At 40.5% G+C, this 18836-nt stretch overlaps 1 protein-coding gene across 1 annotated transcript in view; it reads right to left on the reverse strand.

Moving 5' to 3' along the window:
* The window catches only part of LOC124606106 (solute carrier family 22 member 1-like), a 130919-nt gene that overhangs the window by 34631 nt on the left and 77452 nt on the right, over nucleotides 1–18836 (reverse strand). Inside the window, exon 5 of the mRNA XM_047138071.1 lies at nucleotides 5123–5291. Within this exon, the coding sequence (XP_046994027.1) occupies nucleotides 5123–5291 (169 nt within the window). The remainder of the gene's footprint in view (nucleotides 1–5122; nucleotides 5292–18836) is intronic.

Raw genomic sequence — 18836 nt, forward strand, 5'->3', positions numbered from 1 at the left:
TGACGTCCTCGAATATTAACCTGTCTAGAAATGACCAACGACACTGACGTCAACGACTCGCCGACAGCCCGAGCTACTTTGGAGATTGACTTTGAAAATCATAAAAAGTCAACTCTCGTAAACTAATTCTCTGAACAATACTGTAAAAACTTTGCGAAATCGGTGGTATTTTCTCGTTGTCACTGAATTCACATAATTTCAAATTATCACAGTGAATTTCATTTCTCTGTAACACTCATAATAATTATTAAAACTTGTTTTGTTCGTAAAACCATTTCTTACTGTAGAAGATATGATTCTTCCAACCCATTATTGTAAATAACTACTATTTTAATTGGTGAGCTCGTAGTTGTTCAGTATTTATTTTGCATTCGCTTTTTAATTTATTAAGCATATTCTTTTATGTTGTTTGATTATGTTAATTTTTTTGCTTGTTCTTCGTTTTTTTGTCAATTATCAAGTGGATTATTGTGTGTTGAGAAGTTGTCCAGTGCTCACCTTTACATTAGCAAACAGTAGCCCACCACATTTTACCCAGTCTGTTTGGTGCGTAAGGGATAAACATTTTTGGTTTTGACTGATATATGAACACTCATCAAGTTATAGTTTTAGGAACCTTGTTTGCGTATGTAGCGTAATACTCAATTAATTCTGGGAGAAGCTAAATATTCTTAGTTTCAGTTACCCCCAAAACTTACGTAAGTGGGGAATCTGTGGAGACGTATCAGGATTTGTATCTTTTATTAGATGAACATGGTCATGTCGAACTAGATTAATATTCGAGAGGATCCTTTATTGTCATACATTGCACTTTACTGTGACAGGACAGTGTTATTTTAATTGTACTTTGACAGGATCTATTGATCTTTTGGTCTAAGTTCAAAATTTAATGTGTGGTGTAATTTGCTTTAGCCTGTTTTGTTTTGATTACGTCGACAGTACGATGAGTAAAGAGGAGGACTTGTAAAGTAGCTTCCAGACATGGAGAAGTAAACCAATGGGATATAAATAAGCAGAATCTGTTGCGGAAAATGTAGAAAACGGGCCAACCACTAAACTGGAATCAAGCGTCAAAAGAGAAGTAATTGGGAATGGAGGAATAGAATGCTTACACTGCTGTTAGCATAAACGGAGGAAGCACAGAATAAAGTTGAAGAAGGACAGAAGAAATTGGGGAAAATATGAAAAGCTTTAAGCTTTACTTTAATTTCTTGTCTAGCCTTAACTGGCTTAAACTGGAGTTGGAAGCTGGGAGGAAAAGAAAATTTCTGAAGTCGAGTTAGATGTAAATAAAGATTCTTCGAAGTTCGAAGATGATGTTGAAGAGGCTTTTAAAGAAACAGAATTTGAATTAAATGAAAAACAAAAGAAATTTGAAAATGTCATAAAATATAGGGTAGAGTGCTTGAATAAAGACATTGTGAAGTCCAAGCTGATGAGTGCAAACGAGGGAAAACTGGAATGAAAGGCTACTGACATCAGATTTTTCAGGAACGTGGTAAAAAGCATCAGGCAGAAGTGGAAGCGATTAAAGAGACCAATTTTTGTAATTGGATAGGGTCGATAATTTAGAAAAAACTATGCAAACTAAAAGTTTTGTAGCACCACTGTTGGTAGAGCGATAATGGATGGTAGTAGTTTTAATAGCACAGTGTTTGATCTTAATGGAAACATGTGTCCTTTATCTTTTATAAACAGTTGGAGAAGTCAGTTTTCTGCCCCTTACATACAGAAAGATAAACTAAGGAGCGCAAGTGCTTGCTTAGAGGGAGAAAATTTTGAGTAGGGAGCTGAGACGCCACATAACTATGAGCATTCGAAGAATTTGTGTCAGTGTTTCTGGGTGAGCTTTGGTCCAAGGAAAAACAAAGTGATGTTACATAAGCTCTTAAGAAAGTTCAATGGTAAGATGGGAGTGAGAGGTGAAACATTCATATATCCCATAGAGTGAAAGAGATATTATTGAGGTACTAATGGGGACGTTACCACCTAGTAAAAGATGTAGATTTAGAGGACATAATATTAATGTTAAAGATTTTCTGAATAGGGCGAGGGACGTAGATAGGTGGCAACCAAATTTCTCAATTCATGAAAGCAGAAATTATTAGTGGTACTATAACAACAGGGATTAAATAAACAGAGCGAATTAATAAAGGCAATTGGAAGAGGAGAAAGAGGTCGAATGAGATTTGGAGTAATAAGAGAGGCTATTACAGACTGGGAGAGTCCCAGATGGGAAATGGACGCTGCAACACAGAGGACCTATTCTGGGGTGGTTCAAGCTTTTGGCCCTGCAAATGTTACAAGTCGCTATGGTGGAACAAGAAGCTTAGTATTGGTAATAATTCTAATTATGGTGATAAGATGTTTACAAGTGAAAATCTGATGACTGAAGATATTGTTTCTAACGTTGAGTATAGAACAGATGTGAAATCAGTAGGGTCATGTAGGGAAATGCTTTCATAGATGTATGGTGAAGTCAAAGAATATGAGGAGAAGCAAGAAGACAGAAAGAAGAAAAATGATACACTGCAAAATGAAAGTGATAATAGTGATTAGTGATAGTGGTAGTAGTGAAGAGTAAGATGAAAAACACAAGAGAATGAATTTATTTTACATAACAGCTTGCAGGAAGAAGAGAGGGAAGGAGAAGGACCACTTTCTGAAACCACTCAGGAGAAGACTACAACATCTTCCTTGGACCATGAAATAGACGTAGGTGTTGAAGAGAAAATTAATGTTTCATTATTAGTAAAGACAGCGGATTGGCAACGTGTAGTGAAAAGGAAATAAATTCATGTGCAATTCAAAAAGAGTCAGAATAAGTTACAAATCCTAAATCAAGATCTGATGACTGGGCACATAGTAATACCGAGTAGGAATTATTACATGAGATACGTGACTGTGATAATAGGACAACCTTTTCTCAAAATTGGTGTCTATGGTAGAGAAGAGAAAACCCTTTTGGGTGCTGATAGTGAAATTAGTGTGGTTGTTTAGGGCCTTTGTAATGATGTCAAAGTACATAATGATGTAATATATGTGCCAGTAATTGGATTAAAAATAATGGGTGCTAGGGGCAAACTGATTGTAGATATCTCTTTGGGTATTGATTGGCTAATTGAGTGTGGCGACAGATTTGTTAGTTTGAATGTCAAAAGTATAGTGAATTTTGTGTATTTTGATGATTTGTTGGTAGATAGTAACAAACTACTATGACATCTGAATATAAATGTGTTGCCAATAGGAACTGATATTGAGGAATTATACCTGAACCTGATCTATGGCTGTGATAAAGATGAGAGTGGAATTACAGAAGAATTAAAGAACCAAATGAAGGCAGCTGAAGTATTAAATGAGCAACAGAAAGAGGAATTGAGAGAAGTTTTATGGGTAAATAGGGAAGTTTTCTCTGGCAAACTAGGTAAAGTTAAGAACTTTGAGTGTAAACAGGACATGAAACTGCGTGAGCCTTTTCAAAAATATCGTTTCCCATGTCATTTACAATAGAAGAAGCAGTGTATGAATAAATAAAGATAGTGGTAGAATGTGAAGTCATAGAGAATAAAAAAACCGTTTGATCACTGTGGATGCAAAAGATGGCAGTGTGAGGGTTGTTATAGATGTAGTATATTTAATACAATAGCGAGAAGAGAGACTCATCGCCCAGAAGATATGGAAAGACTATGAGGACAGTTGAGCTGGTGCTGTCAGCGAGTCGTCGATGGCCATGCCGTTAGTCTGTAATCTTTCAGCACGCAATCCAGAAACTATGGTCGTCTTGCTTTTCCTCTTGATCGTAGCCACCTATCGTGAATGTAGCAGGATTAAGCGATGTTCGTAGAATAGTATAACTGGCATATCTATAATCAGCATCGAAACAAGACACGCTTCTTCCAATTAATGCATGATCTATATGATCTATCCCAATGTTATAAACCTTGTTAACTGTTACTAGCCACAATTGCAGATTTTTAGTTTTCCTTTCGATTGTGGCTCAGCTCATTTCGCAGTTCAGCCATCCATAATACGAAAGTGCGTTACATTACTTGCCATTTGAATTAACAGTCCGCAGTTTACATCCAAGAGTCTGTGCTGTGCGCAACAGTCACATCAGCTGTGCAGCGACTGGCACACTGTACGTGAGCGATTAGGGTTCAGAATATCGACTAAGCACACTAAAATGCTTTATGATATTTCTGTTTAATTACAGTCCACGGTATGCATTAAGTAGTTTGTGCTGTCTGCAATCAAAACAGTGCACTTTCAGCATTCATGCAGCTTAGAAGTCTACACATCATAGTTTTTAAACTTAATGTACCGAATAGCAGTTCCGACTTATAAGCCTATGACACATGTGGTTTTCAATTCCTTGTCCACGGCCCATACCGAAATCACAAAAGGTATCACTATGCAAATGGTTATTTTACATTGTCAGTGGACACAATAAACCATAGCACTCACATGTTGTTGCTTTTTCTGTCGACCTATCGATATGGTTCTATACTGTTCAATACATTTCGCTTCACATTACACTTCAAAAATTCCGAGTACAGTGATTTACAGTTTGATACAAAAGTACAACTTCACAATAGTCTCCTCATGGAAAATGACTTTAAACAACATAATAATAAACGTCAGAAGTACAGCATCAAAACAAGATGAAAAATAGCAATATCATTCATGACGACTGCGTGAGGTAAACAGAAACGTGGCTGTAGAAAGAAATTAATTTACAAAACTTATCTGGAAATAACCCGTTTAATATATAGCACGAAAATAAAGCGAAAAACAAGCAAAACGGAAGTACAGGCAAAAGAAGAAAAAAATATGTATCGTTCACGTGATTTTGCCAAGCTTCTATGATCACACTTTACTCTCCCCTCACCTCCAAACGCTTCATATCCTTTGTCAACGTATTTTCAAATATCACTTCCTCCCAGACGATGAACTCATTCCCGAAATCTTCAAATATCACAAATTTTTACACCAGGTTCTGCTTTACGTTTTTGGGTAACAAGGTTAATTCCAGTTTTTATGCATACGATACGTTGCTGCGTCTATACCAGAACGAGTATACGAAGTACACTCGCAGCATTTTGGGACTATATGTTTACGTTACCTATGAAAAACAAATAGCGGAAGTTGGCAGGCCGCGACGAGTGAGAGGAAGTAGATCCAGTTGGGCAGCAGCCAGGCCACTAAACCAGCAAGTGACATTCCCACACCCATGCTGCAGTGGGCGAGCAGATTGATGGCGGTCCGATGTCCCTTATCTGTCAGTTCTAGACCTGAAACACACTATAGTTCCTTGGAATTTTTCTTTTACTATCTGTAATCTGTGGCAATGGCACTTAAAAATAGAATTCATACTTTCATAGCCACGAATGTCACCTTTTCAGGCACAATACTTCTTCCATCAGATATCACCAGCAATGTGAGGCTGATGTTTGAGGATTCTGTTTAAAGGTCACTTCTCATAGGGAAAAGAGCCGTTATGGTGGAAGACATTATGCGTATAGTAGTTTTCCTGCGAGCTGGCAACAGCTTTTCGATTCTGGCTGTGTGCTGTGGAAATGGTGAGATGCAGTGACAGACAGAGGTCTAAACAGATACGGCTCTGTAGTTGGTTGGTTGGTTGATTTGGGGGAGCGGACCAAACAGCGAGGTCATCGGTGCCACTGGATTAGCCAACAATGGGGAAGAAAGTCGGCCGTGCACTTTTAAAGAAACCATCCCGGCATTTGCCTGAAGCGATTTAGGAAACTCATGGAAAACCTAAATCTGGATGGCCAGACGCGGTTTTGAACAGTAGTCCTCCCGAATGTGAGTCCGGCGTGCTAAACGCTGCGCTACCTCGCTCGGTGCTCTGTAGTCACAATGTAATGTAATAATACGACCACTGCTACGGACCAAAATTATAAATGTGTTTAATCAAAGTCATTCGATTTGACTAAGTCCTACGTCACCCAGTAGGACATGAACTGAAGAAAATCCACATCTTTTTGTGGAAAAAACACCTACCATTTTAATGGTCTCTACAGCCGCCATAATAATTTATCTTGGGTCAGTCTATTTGACTAAGACCTACGTCATCCAGTAGGATATGAACTGAAGAAAATCCACATCATTTTGTGGAAAAAAAACTACCATTTTAGTGGTCTCTGCAGCCGCCATAATAATTTATCTTGCGTCAGTCACATTTTATAAATTCTTAGAAATAAAATGGCGCAACACAGAGGAATTATCCGAACGAGACGGAAATCGGTGGATGTATTTGTGCAGTAAGACAATTGAATACAATTTCGGAAAAAAATGCTGATTTGTTCAAGACAAAAGAGCATCACAAACTGGGCAAGTAAATAGCACGTTCTTCCACCTCTGGCCCTTACACAAGCAGTTATTCGGGTTGATATTGATTGACAGAGTTGTTGGATGTCCGAGCACTAGCAAAGAAGCTCGGAAGATATTCTCCGTAGTTGAGAACGAAACGTCAGGGAGAAGAAGTTCTACAGATCGACCACGGTAACTTAGCCCGGAAGTGTTTACTGATGAAGACGCCGGCCGTGAAAGCCTACGTGGAATGACTAGAAAAGAAATTCTAGCCGTGTGCGGGAGGCCATTATCTTATTGAAATATAAGCCCAGGATGGCTTGCCATGATGAACAATAAAATGGTGCGTAGAATATCGTCGACCTTAAGCTGTGCCATAAGGGTGCCTTTGATGCCATCCAAGGAGACACAGCTATGAAAATAAATGGCTTCCCAGATCATCACTTATACATCTACATAATACTCCACAAGCCACCTAGTGGTGGTAATTTCCGTACCAATATCTGATCCCTCCAACTCCCTAATAGTGCGTGGGAAGAATGATTGCCGGTAAGCCTCTGTATTGGCTCTAATTTCTCGAATTTCCTCCTCGTGGTCAATACGCGACATGTATGTGGAGGGAAGGAATATGTTTCCCGTCGCCTCCTGAAAAGTGCTGTCCCGAAGTTTCAGTAGTAAATCTCTCCGTGATGCACAACGCCTCTCTTGTAACGTCTGCCAGTGGAGTTTGTTTAGCATCTCCGTAACGCTCTCTCGCCAGCGTGACGAAACGCGCTGCTCTCCGTTGGATCTTCTCTATCTCCTCTATCAGTCCTACCTGGTATGGATCCCAGATAGATGAACAGTACCCGAGAACCGTGAGAACAAGCACCTTATAAGCCACTTCTTTCGTGTATAACTTACATTTCCTTGAGATACTTCAGATGACTCTGAGACTGGTGTCTGCTTTCCCCACAATAAAACGGTGCGTAGAATATCGTCGACCTTAAGCTGTGCCATAAGGGTGCCTTTGATGCCATCCAAGGAGACACAGCTATGAAAATAAATGGCTTCCCAGATCATCACTTATACATCTACATAATACTCCACAAGCCACCTAGTGGTGGTAATTCCACTTAAGGTTGCTCTGGATAGTTACGCCTTGATATTTTACGTCAGACGCTGTCTCCATCTGTTTGTCATCAATAGTGTAGCTGTACAGTACTGGGTTTCGTTTCCTATGTATGCGCAATATGTTACACTTATTTACGTTCAGGGTACGTTCGAAATCATTGAACGCTTCTCTCTTTGCTCTCCCTACGCTCATTTTCGCTTCGTTCAGCTTTTGTTTGTCAGCTAGGTTTTTACTTCTTTTGAATCTGAAATGAAGTGCTCTTTGTTTACGTTGCGCTTTTCTAACACGGCTATTAAACCATGGTGGATCTTTACCATCCCTTAAAACCTAACTCGGAACATACTTGTCTAGGGCATATTGAACGATGTACTTGAATTTTTTCCATTTGTTTTCCACATCTTCGTCCTCGTCACCGAATATTTGATGCTGACTGCTGAGATATTCTGAAATTTGTATACTGTCACCCTTGCTGAGCAAAATATCTTCCTATCTTTCTTAACATTCCTTGTAGGACCCTTCGTCATAAATGCTGTTGCAGCGTTATGATCACTGATACCTTCCTCCACGTTAACTGATTCGATAAATTCAGGTCTGTTTGTTGCCAGAAGGTCTAAGACGTAACCCTCACGAGTTGGTTCTCCAACTATCTGCTCAAGGTAATTTTCCGACAAGACATCCCGAACAATGCCACACAATTCCCTGTCTCTGGCACCTGTTTTGATGGCATAACACTCCCAATATATACCTGGGAAGTTGTGGTCACCTAATATTACAACGGCATGATCAGGAAAATTACTAATGGTATTCTGCAAGCTCTGTCTGAAGCCCTCTACCACTACAGATCCTGAGCCAGGTGATCTATAAAAGCATCCGATCACCATTTTTGACCATTCTTTGATACTCAATTTCACCCAGATTAATTCACATTAGGAATCCGTGATAAGCGGGCTGGATTTTATCGAATTTGTTACTGTAGTAAACACGCCTTCACCATTGGCTACTAACCTATCCTTAGGATAAACATTCCGGTCTGAACTTAGGATTTCGTTGACAATGACGTCTGGCTTCAACCAGCTTTCTGTTCCCAATACTACCTGTGCATTATAACCTTCAATAAGCGATACTAATTCTGGGACTTTTCCTTGTATGCTCCTGCAGTTTACTAGAATCATATTAATCTTTCCTATCTCTGATCTCCGAGGACCAAGATTCTATGAGGTCACTGTGGCTGATTTAACAGGCAAATAGTGTTTGCTCCCAAGTAAGGGACTCCTTAACCTAAATAAGCCCCATGTGCAAGCCACACGTACTCCGCTACCCTAGTAGCCGCTTCCTGCGTGTAGTGTGCGCCTTACCTATTAATCGGAATCCTACAATTCTGCACCCGATAGCGGAGGTCAAGAAATTCGCATCCGATACCGTCGCATAGCCGTCTGAGCCTCTGGTTTAGAACTTTCACTCTGCTCCAAACCAGAGGACCACGATCAACCCTGTGTACGATACTACAAATAGACAGATTATCCTGCATCCTGCGTGCGTTGCTAGTTGCCTTCAACAAATCAGCCAGCCACCGAAAGTTGTTTGGTTGGTGGAAGCGTAGAGCCTCGGAGTCGGCTGTCAGTTTTGCAACCTTGAAATATTTTTCTACTTTGCTGAAGTGGATATTGCAATTAGAGTATTTCCGCGAATATGTGAACTTTGACCAAGTAAAAGGAGTAAACTACAACGGAAAGCACTTGATCTTCTGCAATATTTTCTTCCGTGCATTACTTGAAATAAGAGATGTCGACCAAATCATCTGGAGAGAATGATCGTGACATATAACAGGAGACATTAACATCCTTTGCCTTTGAATGTGGTGTTTATCGCCAATTTTAGTATTTTGTAAGCGTCGTTTACAAGCACAAGTAAACAGAGTAGTGTAATTTAGTTTCTGTTGTGAAGCATTGTCTTCATTAGTTACTTTAGTTTTAACGTAATCTACTAATAGTTGGAAATGTCCGATATTAACTTGAAAAGTATTCCCTAGAGACGGAAAGAATTGCGAGTAAATAACTACTTGTTACGCCCTACTTACCACGGAACGCCGTAAGTATTTGCTACGAACTAAATATTATTTGATTTTGGGCAAATGCTTTTAAATACGACCAAAAAGCATTAAATGCTTCCTTCAAGCATGCGTGGAGCAGTAGCAGCAGCAGCATGAGGAAATTAATAGCGATAATGAAAGTAATAATCGAAGTATTTGGTATCTTCATACTCTGCAATGGTACGTCTCGATCTAAGAAACTTCTTGAAATAGTGGAAACTTCAAAAGTCTTCCAATCGAGGCTGTGATGGCTCTAAGCGACTCCCGCTGAAATGAGGATTCTGTGTTAGAAGCCTGCTGATAATTCAGCCGTTAAGAGAGGGCCTAAGTGTATCATACGTTACGAAACAATCATGAATGTAGCAACTGTGGGCTTAAGTGGTTTTTTGGGTTAATTTCAGTTCCTTAGTTGCGAGGTATGGATCCGATTTTCATTTCAGTCATATATTTTAAACAAACATGATCAGATCTCCATCTCATTTAGTAATGCCAACTGAAGAACGTCAGGTTGCACCGTAAATCAGAATCCGATTTGTAAACATCGTATCTCTTCGTGACCAACAGAGGCGCACGAGGGAGACAGGCTGTAGCGCTTACGTCACAGTACGTGACGCTGCAGGTCTTACGAGGGCCAGCAGCCGTCTCCGGCGGGGAGCGAGTAGCTATTTCAAACGAGCTTAGTAATTCCTGACTGCGTGTTTAGATGCATGCAAGTTCTCCATAACACACGACAAAATTAAGACGTTTCTTGCGTCCTCTTCAATTAAACATTGCTTTCCTATATGCAGTACTTGGCTGCAGATAATAACAAATAAGGTATCTGTATTTTCTTTAGTTTTCGTGCTTCCCGAGAAAATAAGAAAAGCTGGAGACGAAGCATTCTAATGGGGCTTGGAAGAAGTTTCGAGACGTCAGGCCACATATAACTAAACAAACAAGACTTAAAAAACATTACCGAACTGCAGTGCTCCCCGAAATGTAACAACGTTGGATGGTGTAATATGAAACTAAAAGGCAAAAACTGTTCATACTGTTATCATCGATATACTTGAAAAAGATGTTAAACAATTTCTTTAGAAAGTAATATTAAAAAGTCAACATTTAATAAATACTCATTTCTTTTCCGAGATCTGTATGAGAGTAAACTGGTGAAGTCTCTGGGATAATTTGTACACTTTATTAACCATTGGCCATGAACTGGATAATTTATTCTTTCACATCTGGAGAATATGGTTACCTACATGTCAGACATCTGAAGCGGAAACAGGTAATTTTAAATTGTTAACTAAATTTTTCTGTACCATCGTAAGCTCAGGCTATCTGGCTTACACTTGAAAGTTAGCTCAGTAGTTTAATGGCATTTCCTGGAGTGAGTGATAAATGTCTCTCTACATTGCTAATTAACAGCTGAGAATAATTTATTAAATAGTTTACTTAACATACTTCTATTTTAATCAATTATTCTTCAAAATAAGAAATAATAATCAGTATTTTACCACCGCTATTTGCTTTGGAAAACCTAGTTACTCAATTAACTATTTTTTATGTGATCTAAGGAAGTTTGGTATAGAAAATGTTCTGAATGACAAAATATCATATAGACTGGTGAGGGAGAAAATCCGCTCCCCAACAATGATATCAACGCTCAGGCACGGCGAGGGAGTGACGGAATCCTGGCAGGAAACTGCTGAGGTCCTCCTTCGGTCGCTGCTGCCTGACGATGACAGGAATAATGACACCGAAGAGCAGCGTCAATTACGAAATGAAAACCTTCATAGGTACGTAAATGACGAAGCGGTCCTCCCCTTCACGAAAGAGGAAGTTGCTGCTCTTATCAAGTCCTTAAAGAGAGGGAAAGCCCCCGGACCAGACGGCATTGTGGCGGAGGTAGTGTAGTTCTTGGCCCCACAACTAGTTGCCCCACTTACACATCTTTATAATGCATGCCTTAGACAAGGCAAATTTCCTAAACCATGGAAAATCGCAGACGTGGTAATCATCAAGAAAGGCCCCGAGAAGGACCCTGCTGAGGCCAAGTCCTACAGGCCCATTTGCCTGTTGGACGGCTTCGGCAAACTCCTTGAAAAGTTGTTAGCGAACAGACTGACTGCTCACCGCATGCTGCAGGGGATGAGCGACAGGCAATTCGGTTTTAGGCCGGGACGATCAGCATCTGATGCAATCGCCCTGGCGGCCGAGGTCTGCAGCTCAGACCCGTGTAAGTATGTTGTTGGTATCATGGTGGATATCAGTGGCGCCTTCGACAACCTGTGGTGGCCTTCGCTCTTCTCCTGCCTTCGGGAGAAGGAGTGTCCAGGGCTGCTATAAGAGTGTTTGAGGAGCTATTGTGAAGACCGGGAGGTATGGCTATCATCCACTAGCGGGAAAGTCCGGAAAACCATCACCAAGGGTTGCCCCCCAGGGCTCCGTGTTGGGTCCCCTTTTTTGGGACATCCACATGGAGCCTCTTCTGGAAAGCCTGCAACGGAGCGAAGAAGTGCTAGAGGTGATAGCCTACGCTGACGACCTCCTCCTGCTGGTCGGCGGCCGAAGTCGCGAGGATATAGAACCTAAAATAGAGCGAGCACTAAATAAACTACAACTATGGTGCCGAAACACCAAAATGACGATCTCACCAACCAAGTCGACTTACCTACTACTTAAAGGACAATTAACGAGAAACCCGACTGTGAGAATTGACGGTACGCCCGTTCTACGGAGACGAGAAACGCGCTACCCCAGGAATCATCATCGATGAAAGGTGGAACTTTGCAAGGCACATAGAAACCGTAACCCAGAAAGCCCTACAATTATTAAATAACCTGATTTCTGTAGGACACAAGAGGTTCCACCTCCCGCCTCATTTAATCAAGCTTTACCACAATAGTATACTTACATCAATAGTGGGTTACGGCTCAGGAGTCTGGGCTCACAGGCTCACGAGGGTGGTGCCTGCCGTGACGGTGAGGAGAGTACAAAGAAATATGATATTAAGGTCCGTGGGAGCATACAGAACTTCTCCAGGTGGAGCACTGCTAGTCATAATGGGGCTCTGCCCCTTAGATATTAAGATTAGGGAACAGGCCGCTTGGTACTGGGCCAGAAAGGGTATTAACACCAAGGTAGAGGAGATTATGGGGGTAATAGTAACAGTTAACAAGGTTTATAACATTGGGATAGATCATATAGATCATGCATTAATTGAAAGAAGCGTGTCTTGTTTCGATGCTGATTATAGATATGCCAGTTATACTATTCTACGAACATCGCTTAATCCTGCTACATTCACGATAGGTGGCTACGATCAAGAGGAAAAGCAAGACGACCATAGTTTCTGGATTGCGTGCTGAAAGATTACAGACTAACGGCATGGCCATCGACGACTCGCTGACAGCACCAAGATAAGGGAAAGAGGGATAGACCTATGGCAGGAGATATGGGAGTCGGACGAAACTGGTAGAAGAACCTTTCAGCTCCTACCAGACGTCAAGGAAAGACTAAAAATGAAGTATTTTGAGCCAACAAGGGGTTTGTTCCACTTTCTCACCGGTCATGGCCCATATCCGACTTATCTAAGTCGGTTTGGGAAAAGGGCGACGCCTGCGTGCGACTGTGGCGCACGGGAGGGTACTCCTGACCATGTGGTTTACGAGTGCCCCCTCTTCGATGATGTAGCCGGGACACTGAGACGACAGCTACCAAATACAAATACCTATGACCTTTTGAGACAAGAAGAGACCTTTCAAAGACTAAACTTACTAGCAAACGAGGTATCACAAAAGTATTAAAAACTTTTCCGAGAGACCTACAAGCCTAGTTAGATAGAAAACACCGATTGCGACCATAGCTCCAGTCCCATACCGCCCGTTCGTGGATAGGTCGACTTCACAGTTGGAATCCGCCACGACCGGGACTAGGGGGACTGGCGTGATCCCGAATAGTGACAACGCACCAACCATGACGTAGAATAGGAAGTAGATTTAGGCAATTAGAATAGGATAGTAAATTAGGAACCTGCAGCATTAAACCACCCTTGCCTGCCCTGTGCCAGGGGCACGCCCATAGGGATTAGCTCTATGGGCAAGGCTTCCAAGTAGGTTTATATAATTACACTGGCACAATTGTAACGCTGCAGGCAGTTAGCACTAACCCTTTGTAGTAACTAGAAATCAAGCCAACATAAAATAAGAAGTAGTCTGCCTAAGTACTAATCATATAACTGTCTGTGACTAAGTAATGTAGAAGCTGCTATTGTATAAAGTAGAAACATGGGACCCACTAATAAAGTGGTGGGTCAATCTTGTATCATTATTATTATGTTAAGAAATAAAGAATTTTTTTTTTTAAAAAAAATATCAAGTAGTGACAGAATACTCTAACGATGGAACTCATGTATATTTACCCAAAAGTACTATTGTAATTTCACCATTTCACTAAAAGTGTTTTAGATGGAGAGAAGAAGTTTTCCGAGATTAGCGAAAATATCGAAAAAAAGACGCACCAAGGAGGAACTATCCAAATGGGACGGAAATCAGTACATGGACAACGGCGCTCAGGCTGATGCCGTGTTCCTTGATTTCAGTAAGGCATTTGACACCGTCCCGCATTGCCGTTTAATGAAAAAAATACGAGCTTAGTGAGTATCGGAGCAGACTTGCGACTGGAATCAAGACTTTCTAGCAGATAGAACTCAGCACGTCGCTCTTAATGGAACTAAATCGCCAGATGTATAGACAATATCCGAAACACCACAGGGAAGTGTGATAGGACCGTTGCTGTTCACAATATATATAAATGATCTAGTAGAAAGCGTCGGATGCTCTTTAAGGCTATTCGCAGATGATGTAGTTGTTTATACCAAAGTAGCAACACCAGAAGACAGTAAGAATTTGCAGAACGACCTGCTGAGAATTGATGAATGGTGCAGACTCTGGCAGTTGACCCTGAACGTAAATAAATGTAACATATTGCGCATACATAGGAAAAGAAATCCAGTACTGTACAGTTACACTATTGATGACAAACAGCTGGATACAGCGTCTACCGTAAAATATCCAGGTGTAACTATCCAGAGCAACTTTAAGTGAAATGGCCATATAAAACAAGTAGTAGGAAAAGCAAACATAAGACTCAGATTCATCGGAAGAATCGTAAGGAAATGTAAGTTATCCACGAAAGAAGTGGCTTATAAGGTGCTTGTTCGCCCGATTCTTGAGTATTGTTCATCCATCTGGGATCCCTGTCACGTAGGACTGATAGACGAGATAGAGAAGATTCAACGAAGAGCGGCGTGTTTCGCCACAAGATCGTTTGGCTGGCGTGAGAGCGTTACGGAGATGCTAAAGAAGCTCTACTGTCAGACGTTACAAGAGAGCCGTTGTGCATCACGGAGAGATTTACTACTGAAATTTCGGGACAGCACTTTTCAGGAGGACTCAGACAACATATTACTTCCCCCCACCCCCCACATACAACTAGCGTATTGACCACGAGGAGAAAATTCGAGGAATTACAACCAACACAGAGCCTTACCGACAATCATTCTTCCCACGCACTATTCGCGACTGGAACAGAGTTGGAGGGATCAGATAGTGGTACCGAAAGTATCCTCCGCCACACGCCATTAGGTGCCTTGCGGAATATGATGTAGAAATTCTAACTCTGTCGAACTCCACTTTCAGTTGACTGATATAGCAGAAGATTGTTTACCACCGCTCTTTCTCACCAGAAAATATGCTGTTCGCTTACTGGGCGCTGTAACTATACTGCAACAGTAATTTCATGTCTAAGAAATGCATACGAATTGCAGAATTTAATAGTGCCGTAGCTTCCAGTGTTGTATATTTCTGACCTAAACTGGCTCTGCATCATTGCAGGTCCCAGGCACTGCAACGTCATACTGACACCAATAGTGTGCCCCTACTGCCAACGTCGGTATTCGTTTCACCTGATTTTGTAGCTACTGAATTTCAAGGCAAATGACCTCTCAACATGAGAGGATTCATTCCGTTCCTCCTTCCCTTCTGGAAGATTACTTTTCTGGTAAGCAACCTTTTTCTCTTCTAACCAGCGAAATACGACAAAATGCGGCCAGTAATTGCCTCACAAACCGCTATTCAATGCTGTTAAGGAGATTTCCTTTAACATAGTCGTAAGTGAAGGAATGTAATTTAAAACACTTTCAGGAGAAACATTCGCAAACTTAGCGAATAAGAAAACCTTACTGGCCAGGTAGGAAAAGGTTTAAAAACAATGTCTGCACAGTCAGGACCAGGGCGATCTTGTCGTCTGATAGTGCTGCATTATAGTTTGACTAAGAGGTATCACACGTTGTGTTCCTTTAGATGTGGAAATCGTTAATTGGAACCTAGTTTAACATCTAAGGGTATACAAAATGATTAACAACAGAAGGCTGAGTTCATGAGTTCACACTGAAACTGAGTTGTATTTATAACAGGGAAAGCAGGGTAGACCATTTGTCCCTGCCTTCTTCCAATGGACATTGGAAGCCATATATATACAAATGTTTACAATGCTACGAATACTTTGAACGTTACAATTGACGTTGTCGTCCTAAACCGATTACAAACTGTCTGATTTACCTACTCCACTATTTTACCACTTGCATGGAGCGTTTCTGTGGTGCAATATGTGAGGTAACACAGGTAATTTAACCGTTAAGCTCTCATAATAGTGTTATTATTATTATTAGTATCTACATCTACGTCTACATCTACGTGATTACTCTGCTATTCACAATAAAGTGTACAGGCTAAAAGTATTATGCCCCTACTAGTATCTAAAGAGATTTATTCAACGTAGCATAAGGAATTTTTTTCGGTCACATGTCTAGTATATATGGTAAGTTAATATCAGATTTTAAAAGGTATTTTATTGTAGTTAAGAGTAACTGTTTAACATTTTGGTGGTGATTAAATAACGTGTTTATTCATTTTGAAGTGAATACTTAAAAGTTTTGGACATTTGAAAAAGTCAGTAATAAGATAATGTTAAGGTATATTAGTGTAAACTTAAATTGGTATGAATTACATGCACTTAACTTAAATAGTACATGAGTTACAGGAGGTCAAAGTGGCTGATTACTATCGATCGCGTCAGGCCATAACTACCCTACAGTTACACGTAGAAACGGTAGCATCATGCTTATAAATATATTTATTCATCTATGTCTTTGTTTATATCCGATATATGCTATTCATTAAGAAATTGGTCAGTTATTTAATGTGCTTTAGAAAGCACAGAGACATTAGGCTACTTGCATACTTTTGCTTGATATTCCTTTGATATATGTCTATTTAATTTGTTTATGTATTTAATAACGTGTGTTAGAGCGTGTTTATGGTTACGCCATTGGAATATTTACCGGTTGATTATAAAGTCAGTATAAATTCGAAAACTGAATAAATCACGGAATAATGTAGGTAGAGAGGAATGACATTGGGTTTTATTAGAACCAAAAAAATACAAAAGTTCAAAAAATGTCCGACAGATGGCGCTTCATCTGATCAGAACAGCAATAATTAGCATAACAAAGTAAGACAGAGCAAAGATGATGTTCTTTACAGGAAATACTAAATATGTCCACCATCATTCCTCATCAATAGCTGTAGTCGAGGAATAATGTTGTGAACAGCACTGTACAGCATGTCCGGAGTTATGGTGAGGCATTGGCGTCGGATGTTGTCTTTCAGCATCCCTAGAGATGTCGGTCGATCACGATACACTTGCGACTTGAGGTAACCCCAAAGCCAATAATCGCACGGACTGAGGTCCGGGGACCTGGGAGGCCAAGCATGACGAAATTGACGGTTGAGCACACGATCATCACCAAACGACGCGCGCAAGACATCTGTCGGACATTTTGTGAACTCTGTTTTTTTTTCTAATAAAACCCCATGTCATTCCAAGCATGTGTGTCAGTTTTTAGCTCTCTATCTACATTATTCCATGGTTTATTAAGTTTTCAAATTTATACTGACTTTTTAATTACCCAGTATTTAATTTCAAGTTATTTAAATGTAATTCCAGTATTTCGTATGTGTTTAAATATGTCTGTGAGTGTACGTTGGGCTGGAGACATGGCGTGAGCGCTCTAGCCAATCACAGCGCTTGTGAATGAGTGAGACAGGATGGAACCAGGAGAGGAGTTGGGGATAGGACGGCGCGAAGGACACACGGTCGCGAGAGAGACTTGAGGTGTGGAGCGGTTTGCGCGTGGTCGCGAGAGATAGAAATACTTCGGAATGCCGTCTTGTAAACTTGTGAGATTTCCCGGGTTTCTGCAGTGAAGACGTAGTATGCGTTTAGAAGTGAATATCTCGCGAGCTATATTGTCGTTCATAATTAATTAAGTGCAGTAGGCATCTGTTGTTTCCTTATTATTCAACTTATATTTTATTTGATCGCTGGACCATCGACACCAATAAGTGTTTGCAGAAATATACCGCATTCTCAAAAGAACTTCTACTATCGTACTCATCATTTAAAGTCGTTAAGATAGTACCTGCAGATTTTATTTAATTGCAATCTTTCATTTATAAATTTATATGTTACACTCATAATTCGCAATTGCCGAATGATAGAAACCTTCGACTATTCGATTCATGTGTGCATTCTTATCGTATACTAAAGACTCAGCAGTATTTGGCCTGTAATGCGGCAACTACGTATCCCAGCCCCTAGACAACGAAATCAGCCAAAACTTTTAATATTGCAACGTTGAGTCAGGGGGTACGTAGTTTAGGGCCACCTCATTTCATTCATCAAATTGTTTGAAAGCCCACAGGCTATCGTATTTTAGTTAACTGCGTTACCTCACATATTACATAACAGAAGTCTATAACAGCGCTTCATGCACGTGGAAGGGTAGTGGACCAGATAAAGTGGTAAGTGTGTAATATTCGGGTTAGAACTCTGCCGCTTCCATCAATTTTCATTCGTAGTAAACAAAGAACTGTTAGATTAGGACGACAACGTACTTTTGGTATTGTAAACATTTGTGTATGCGGCTTCCAATGCTCACTGGAACAAGGCAAGTACAAACGGCTTTTCCTGGTTTCTCTGCTATAAGTACACCTCAGTTAGAGGATAAACTCAGCCTTCGGTTGTGAATCGTTTTGTATTTGTAGCAGTACCATACCCTTATATGTTAAACTCGGTTTCAACTAACGCTTTCCACAGGTACAGGAACACAACATGTGATACATCATAGGTAAACTATAATGCAGTGCCAATGGCTATAAGTGCTTGGTTTCAATCCGTATCCAGAACAAAAAAGTT

Source organism: Schistocerca americana, chromosome 3, assembly GCF_021461395.2.
Source record: "Schistocerca americana isolate TAMUIC-IGC-003095 chromosome 3, iqSchAmer2.1, whole genome shotgun sequence".
NCBI lineage: Eukaryota > Metazoa > Arthropoda > Insecta > Orthoptera > Acrididae > Schistocerca > Schistocerca americana.